The sequence below is a fragment of the Cupressus sempervirens genome, chromosome 3, assembly GCF_028749045.1.
Source record: "Cupressus sempervirens isolate cs-2001-9-10 chromosome 3, ASM2874904v1, whole genome shotgun sequence".
Classification (NCBI taxonomy): Eukaryota; Viridiplantae; Streptophyta; class Pinopsida; order Cupressales; family Cupressaceae; genus Cupressus; species Cupressus sempervirens.
Window position 1 is genome coordinate 63,546,858 of NC_143120.1, and position 8,617 is coordinate 63,555,474.

Consider the following 8,617-nt stretch of genomic DNA (forward strand, 5'->3'; position numbering starts at 1 on the left):
GGCACGAATCCGGATCCGGATCGGACCCGAATCCGGATCCGGCCTCTAGGGCACGAATCCGGTAACTAAGGTTTCAATTGTAAGGAGTCGTGGGAACCTGGGCACAAATGCCTTGGTAAAGAGAAAATACACTACATCGAAGTCATGTCTAATGATGAGGACAATCGAGAGAATCTATCCAAAGAGGACGGTCACCCCCACGACGACACCAAAATGGTTAATTCGAACTGTACGTAGAGGATCGCTGCACTGGTACGGCATAGAGGAACCATCACCTTGACTAGGAGCCTGAGATGTGTGGTATTCCGAGTACGGGGAACCCTTCAAGGACAAAGAGTCGTTGTGATGCTCGATAGCGAAGCCACTCTAAACTTCATAAACTCATCTTTGGTGAAAAGAAGAGGTCTACCTAAAGAGATGTACACAGGATTCTAGGTCAAGGTCAAGGTCACCGAAGGAACACTTTTACCCTGCATGCACCTTATTCCCTAGCTAAGTATCACCATGGCTAATCACACTATGAGAAAGGATTTCTTTATAGTGAACCTCGATGATATGGAGGTTATTCTGGGCATACGGTGGATGAAGACACTAGATGAGTACACACAAAGTTTCAAGCAAATGGACTTCACTTTTTTTGTCGATGGAAAGAAGCTTGTTCTCCATAGGATGGCCAACGAGGGACCGAAGGAAGTTTCGGCACAACGTATGAAGGCCATTTTTTGGCATGATGACATTGCATCGGTTGCACATTGTTTCGTTTAAAAGGACAACGGACACCCCACTGGGATGATGATCTTCAGAATAGCTTGAGTACCCATGATAAAAAATTTATAGACATTCCTCCTGGCATACCTCCCCATCATGGGTTTGAGCATACGATCGAGTTGGAAGTTGGTGCCAAACCAGTTATCACCATGCCATACCATCATCACAAAAAATTTAAGGATGAGATAGAGAAGATGATTCAGGAGCTGCTCGAGAAAGGATGGATCCATCCCAGCTCTAGCCCTTTTGCATCATCAGTAATATTGGTTAAAAAGAAGGATGGAATAATATGCATCTATGTGGACTACCATGCATTGAATAAGAAGACAATAAAAAATAGATACCCTATTCCCATGATTGATGAATTATTGGATGAGTTGCATAGTACGGTTTATTTTTCTAAAATAGATCTCTGTTCCAGATAGCATCAGATCTGCATGCGGGAAGAAGACGTGGAGAAGACAGCTTTTCGTTGTCACTGGACATTATGAGTTCTTGATCATGTTGTTCGGATTAACGAATTCACCATCTACTTTTTAATCTTGCATGAATCACATCTTCAACAAACAATTGCATAAGTACTTGCTGGTATTCTTTGATGATATCATTATTTACAGCAAAACTTTTGAAGAACACCTAAGACATTTGGATGAAGTCCTAGGGATCATGAAGGCGCAGTCCTTGTTCGTTAAGCAATCCAAGTGTGAATTTGAAATGACAACAATATTGTACCTAGGGCATGTTGTCAGTAAATACGAAGTTCAGCTCCACTAGGAGAAGATTCAAGCAATCCTTGATTGGGCCCCACCAAAATCGCTCTTTGAGTTGAGGGTTCTTTGAATTGTGTAGTTATTTTATCGAAGGTTTGTAAAAGGTAACAAGTCTGACTAGGAAGGGCTCTTTCCAGTGGAATGAAAAAGCGCAACACACTTTTGATAAGTTAAAAGAAGCAATGAGCACTTGCACGGCTCTAGCCTTACCTGACTTCAATCAATCATTCATTATGGAATGTAACGCATCCGGAGAGGGCATTGGCACGGTATTGATGCAAGATAGACACCCTATAGCCTATGAGAGTCGGAATCTTACACAAGCGAAGCATCTATATTCCATTTATGACAAAGAAATGTTGGCCATTGTGCATGCACTGACCAAGTTCCGGCAATATCTAGTGCATGCCAAGTTTGTCATCCGTACCGATCATAATAGTTTGAAATATTTTCTAGAGCAACGGGATCTGAATGAGAGGCAACAAAAAGGGGTAAGTAAGATTCAGGCTTTCAATTTCAACACTGAATATGTGAAGGGAAAGAACAATATGGTTGCAAATGCTTTGTCAAGAAAACCTGCCATCTACTTATTGTCTTAGATTTTCACTGACTGGAAAGCACACTTATTGGTGGAATATTCCGAAAACACATTTGCATGTAAGCTAATGGACAACGACACTCAGGATGACCGATACAAGGTGGTGGATGACATCATTTACTATAAAGATCGAATATACTTAGTGCCTAAATCCAAATTGAAGCAGAAAATCCTGAAGGAAATACATGCCTCACCCTTGGCCGGGCACCCGAGGTTTCTCAAAACCTATATACAATTCAGCAAGAGGTTTTCATGGAAGGGACTTAAAGGTGATGTTTTGCAGTACATAGAAGAATGTGCAGTCTACTAGCAAAACAAATCCAAACACACTTTACCTGTTGGGTTGTTACACCCCTTGCTGATACCAAAACAGAAGTGGGAAAGTATCTATATGGACTTCATCACCGGACTTCCTACGGTAAATGGAAAGGATTGTATCTTTGTGGTGGTTGACAGATTGAAAAAGTATGTATACTTCTTTGCCATCTCCTTGGATTTCCAGGCCACACAGGTCACTGACTTATTTTTCAGAGAAGTCTTTCATCTACACGGGTTAACCCAAAACATTGTTAGTGACAAGGATGGTTGGTTTATCACTATTTTCTAGACAGAATTGTTTCAATTGGCAGGAACAAAATTGTCACCAAGTACTAGCTACCACCCCCAGACAGACGAACGGACGGAAATTGTGAACAAGTGATTGGAAGGCTACCTCTGGCACTACATTTTGGCACAACGAGCATAGGTCAACTAGATGCATCTAGGGGAATACTGTTACAATACAACTTATCACACGTCTATTGGGATGGCACCCTTCAAAGCACTATATGGGTATGAACCCTTTTCATTTATCGACATGATACTGGGTGACAGCTATGCACCAAGGGCAACGGACTAGCTTTAGGATGGGCAAGACCTCTTGAGATTCTTGAAGGAGAACTTACAAAGGGCGCAAAATCAACATAAAATCTATGCCGATAGACACCGAATCAAGAGAAGTTTCAAAGTGGGAGACTTGGTCTATCTCAAGTATGGGAGGCCCCTTCCACCGAACTATGTATACCATTTGGGATTTAGAGCATAGGCTGGTGATATTGATGATCGAAAGTCTACTTCTAGATTTTTTTTGTCTTGGTTTTGGTCCTACCACATGGTCTTGCAAAAAGCAGCATGCTCACACATTATCATGTATAGAGGCAAAGTATAAGGCAGTTGTGCTAGTTAGTCAAGAGATATTATGGCTTTGACAGTTGATGACAGAGTTTGGATTTCCTCTTGATACTTCCACCTTTCTTTGGTGTGACAATCAAAGTGCTATACATATTTCCCGCAACCCAGTTGAGCATCAGAGGACCAAGCAAATTGAGCTTCACATGTACTTCATCAGGCATTTGATTTAGGATGGCTCTCTTAGCTTGGAGTACATTCCCACTGCTGAGCAAGTTGCAGACATCTTCACTAAACCTTTTGCAACCCTGCGGTATCTTTAGCTGTGTTCTGTGCTTGGGGTGAAAGAAGTTGTCTTTGGGGGATCTCAGTGATGATTCCTTCCTTCTTTTATAGTTTTTTTGCTTCTATCTCTTTTTGGAATAGGGTTTTTCCCACATGGTTTTCCCTATTTCTCCATTTCTCAAAAATTTGGTTGTGTTGGGTACCTCATCGAGCCATGTTGCCATGACCCATTTATGTTTTTTCTGCATTGTTTGTAGCTGCAATGTTGCTCATCTTAAGGGAGGGTGTTAGAGTAAAGGATTAATTTAATTTCATTCCTTAAAATTACCTTTACTCCCTTCTTAAGATTTCACTTTATGCACGTGCATTTCCATTAAATAATTAAATATTAATTATTAAATGTCATTTATCTTTTAGGGTTTTACAATCTCCTTTATTAGGATTGATTCATTGTATTTTCATTCATTCTTTCAGTCTAATAATATATTCTTCCATATTTTCAAAGCCAAACCCTTGCCTTTTCTTGTTTTCTTCTTCTCTATGACAGGTTCTTGCATACAGGTGTTCTACTAGATCTGTGGATTTGTTCTCATCAAATCCTTCAATATGGATATTAACAATTGAGTACTGAAATCAGTTATTATTTTCTAGATGGCATTCAAATGTTGTATGTTAAGGTTCTATAATGTTTAAATGACATGCTTTGTGCTTAATTTCATATGAATGACATGTATATTTGCAAATTTCAGTGTATATTTTAAAATTTCCTTATATATATAGTCATCCCCGTTTGTCGTACTACAAACAAAGATTAGAAAGATATGATTTACTTATATAGAAAATACATTGGTTATTGGAAGCTCTGCTAGGGATCATCGTTTTGAGTTTCAATTTAAAAGAGTTAAAAGAGAAAATTTGGGAGAAGATGTCCCTAGAGCTGGCTGGTGGGTTGAAGTGTAGCAAGTACCTGCCCTTCTTGAGTAATTGTTTGCACAAGTGTAGAAAGCAATAGATTTAGAGTGAAGTTGTTAACAGGCCAAGGCAATAATGTAATTAGTAATTACTAAGAAAATAACATCCGCAACTTTAAAAACACGACTAGTGCACAGCTGGAAGAGCTTGGGGGCAGGAAAAATGAAAACCTATAAATTGTTCAAATAGAACATTCACAAAAATGTAATCTTGCTATAATAATAACTAAAATAAATGTGAAAACCAGATCATTCGCATGACATCTCGTGTGAATCTTATTGTATTACAATTAAAAATAATTTTCAGAGGAATAATCAAAGCTTCCAATGGCATACCACAAACAAGTCAATGCGGCATTTTATTTGAGTTTAGTACTTTATCAATCTCCTCAGGATTTGAATATATAGTTTATCACATTTATGGGGTGGGAACCGACACACTACAATATCTATTGGGAAATTGAACCCACCCATTGTCATATCTCCAAAGGCACTTAAAATTGGGCAAATCTTCCGAAAGGACCAATATTTTACTATTTAAGCTTGTTGCCGCCAAACAGAAAATTTTCTGTGTTGAAAATGAAAATAGTGTATATATTCCTCCGTAGATGGATAGATTTTTAACGTCCACGAGGCTAAGAATAGCCTATGGGACAGCCTTCCGACTAAACCAGCTTTAGTAATTCAGATTTTTTTTGTGCAAGCTGATGATGAGCCCCCCTAACTTCTCATTGTACTCCGCGTTGAATAGATTGTGTCAATAGCTTCCATATATAATATTTGCACATTTGAACCTAGTGTCCTTATACGCATCACATTCTAACATAAAGTGTTGTTCCGTTTCCACCTCCCCAGCGTTGCAAAATGTGCAAATTCTCTCTTCCCAAAACTCTTTTGGCCTCTTCCATCGACCAGTCTCACATCGAAGTTGATGAGAGTTGGTTCTGAGCTGTGCAATGAGACTTTTAGCTCTCCAAGAAATGTTGGCCCCTATGTATGCCTTCTAAAGTTGATCACATGTGGGGTTGAACTCGCTGATATAATAAGTTTTTTTCTTTCCAAGTCTATTACCCCAAATCTTCTTATAGAATTTCTCCATAACAAAGAGCTTTGTTTTTTTTTTTAATTAGCAAGACACATATTAAAACAGATATTCTATTTGCCCATCCACTTTATGTTTTGTTGCATCCATGTCTTTTTACGTTTGCACAAAGTATCATTAAAGACCATTTTAGGCCGTCTATCTTCACACATTTTTTCAGTTCTTTTTAGGTAGCTAATGAGGTGAACCATAGCAATTCCCTCAATAGGTGCAGCCCCCACTTCACTTAGCATAATATCATATGAGACAGTGTTCTTGATTTTAAACTTGTTTGTAATCCAACGCTTCTGAATCCTCTCAATTTGTTTCCACCATAAGGCTGAAGTGTTGCTGACCCAGATTTCGCATCCATAAAGAACAACCGGTAGCACAAGGAGACCAAACAAAGTTTGACTAGTATAGACAACTTTGAAGAAAAATTCTGTTGTAGACACCCTCTATGTTGAATTTGAAATCGTTTTTATGTTTATTTGTCTATTCATCCTAACAACAACACCATGAAAAACACTTAAGTACTTGACTAAAATAACGTAACGAAGAATAACTTACATTAATCTACCCAGCGTGTTGATCTTATCACCCTTTACTTTTCCCCTGCCCGTTCTTTTTCTTCCTGAAAACCCACCTTCATCTCCATCTTTTTCATCGTATCTGAAATCCTTATCTTTGGCCTTGGCCCTTGTAGACATCGTTTGGCTTTCACGTGGATGTCTTCTCGTGGGTGACACTGAAATTAAATTGCAAGTAGTGTCGATATCTTTGTCTCTGTTATCCATTATGTTAAACGTGTGACTGAAAAAAGTGAGTTTTGAGCGCTGAAATTTGTACAACTGTGGTGAGGGTTCAAATGGTAATTTAGAAATTTTCCAATTAGGAAGAGATCTCTTGTCTGTTGAAAGTAACCGTATAACTGTATGGAGAGTAGAAAAGGGAGGGTACTGGGCAGCAACGGTGCAATTTTTGAGGCAGGAAAAACTTGGCCCCAGCGGGCCCATTGCTAAATAGTTTTCAAGAACATAAATAGTTACTCCATATCATTATCTATAGGTTGAAACGTCTGGAATTTGCCTCTGCCTGGAGCTTCTTGGCATTAATTCACTCGGAATAACCAAATATCAGTGGTGCCCACCTTTTTTTTTCCTCTTATTGTATTGAGCAATTATTAAAAGCCAACCCATACGACTGAATGACATTTTAATGATGTTATCACGAGATTGAACGGTCTTAGAAGTCGAATAACGGCATCTTTAAATCATCTTTATGTAATGCGATCTTTGGAGGCAAAGAACAGCATCTTTATATATTTTTTACTGCTGTTCTTTATGTCAGAGTTTCTATTGTGGACATTGAGAATAAACGTGCAATTGTATTGATCTTATTTGCGACGAACAAATCGTACAAGTTGCCAACCTCAAAATAGTGTTTATAGTAGCTTCAAATATTTTTATTAGGAACACGTGTCATAAAAGTGTTATTTTGTTGTTTCTCCTATATTCTTAATTTTTTATTGTACATTTAAGATTATATAGTCTAATTCTTTATTGTGCAACTAATACCTTAATTTGTTTCTTTAATAAATTTTTTTTTTTAATGAATAGTCTTTTTCTATTAATAAATAATATACTAGTTACAATTCACAAAAGAGGTTTGGAGGATACAGGGTCATCTTGCGAGAGTTCACGCGGCAGAAGCTGGAATCAACAACTATTTATTTAAAAAAAAATATTAAGCAACCCCTCAAGCTACCAAAGCAATGTCAGCTGGGGGAGAGGGGGCGGAGGGGGCAAAAGAGTTGCAGCCCCAGCAATGGCCCCTGGGTAGAGTGTGATTTGTCGAGGTGGCAGGAGGCACTCTGGCAACTGTACAGGGAGCATTACCCTAATGATTGAGTAGCTCCTGAAGGTGGGCCACCTCCAAAGCCACCTTATTGGCTTGGACTTGGATATGCATCATTACATTGTTAGAAATGCATGCTTTAATGTACATAGCAACATTTATGTCAAGAAAATTGTGAGTGAAAAAAATAGCATTCTTATCTTTCCACAAAATAAACAAAATCTTCATCCTAAAGGTATGTCAGATCTGGGTAAATTGCCTAGGGAACCTAGGGGAGTCACCCAACAGAACCATATGCCAAGAAAAAAGTTTTGGCTGAAATGGCTTAAAGAAACCATGAATCTAGTGCCAATAGTTTTTGTCACGTCTACAAAACCAAAAAATATGCAAAAAAGACTATGGCTGCCCACAAAATGGACATCAAGGATCTAGAACTTCAATATGCTTGAGCCAAGGCCCAAGGGGAAGACCTTGAAACACCAAGCACCAAGCAAAATGGGCAATCTTGGACTCAATAATGGCACTCCATATAATGTCAAAACACTTTCTCCACTAAGAAAGGGAAGACTACAGATGCCAACACTGGTTGAGGGTATCCACCATTAGCAAATGGGGAGAAAGTCATTGATACTCCAAACTTGGTTTGTAGTTGGTGAAGGGAATGGCAGGATACCACTTCCAGTATGTCCACCAAGGTCAAACAAACTGAATACCCACCTTGTGAATTAAGTGATATGGAATTGCAAAAACCAACAGATCAAAAGTTTGCCGATCTAAATGAGCAAGAAGGAACTGGACTTGCATATCTTCCCAAGATCTGAGACTCATAGAGAACTTGGAAAAGAGGTCCTTAGGTGTCTTGATGCCATGTTTGAAAAAACGCAGAGCACTAGCACCTTGAGTCTTGGCCAAAGGAACACCCTGGATGGAAAAAAGTGGCGACCACAAAATGTTCTATTGATTCAAAAAGAGCCCATCATAGAACCCATCACCAGTCCAGTGAAGCCAAGGCTTGACAACTTCCCAAGCTTTCCATATGCTCTTGATAACAAAAGAGCCTTGTATGTGCACAAGTTCCCACATAATGAGAAGGGTTTGAAAGCCAATCCCCTTCCATGCA

At 38.9% G+C, this 8,617-nt stretch overlaps 1 protein-coding gene across 1 annotated transcript in view; it reads right to left on the reverse strand.

Annotated features, from left to right (window-relative positions):
* LOC149564793 (uncharacterized) overlaps window positions 1–6,937 on the reverse strand; it is a 116,452-nt gene extending 109,515 nt beyond the window's left edge. Inside the window, exon 1 of the mRNA XM_089818377.1 lies at window positions 6,211–6,937. Within this exon, the coding sequence (XP_089674503.1) occupies window positions 6,211–6,656 (446 nt within the window). The 5' untranslated portion in view covers window positions 6,657–6,937. The remainder of the gene's footprint in view (window positions 1–6,210) is intronic.
* Window positions 6,938–8,617: the final 1,680 nt, after the last annotated feature.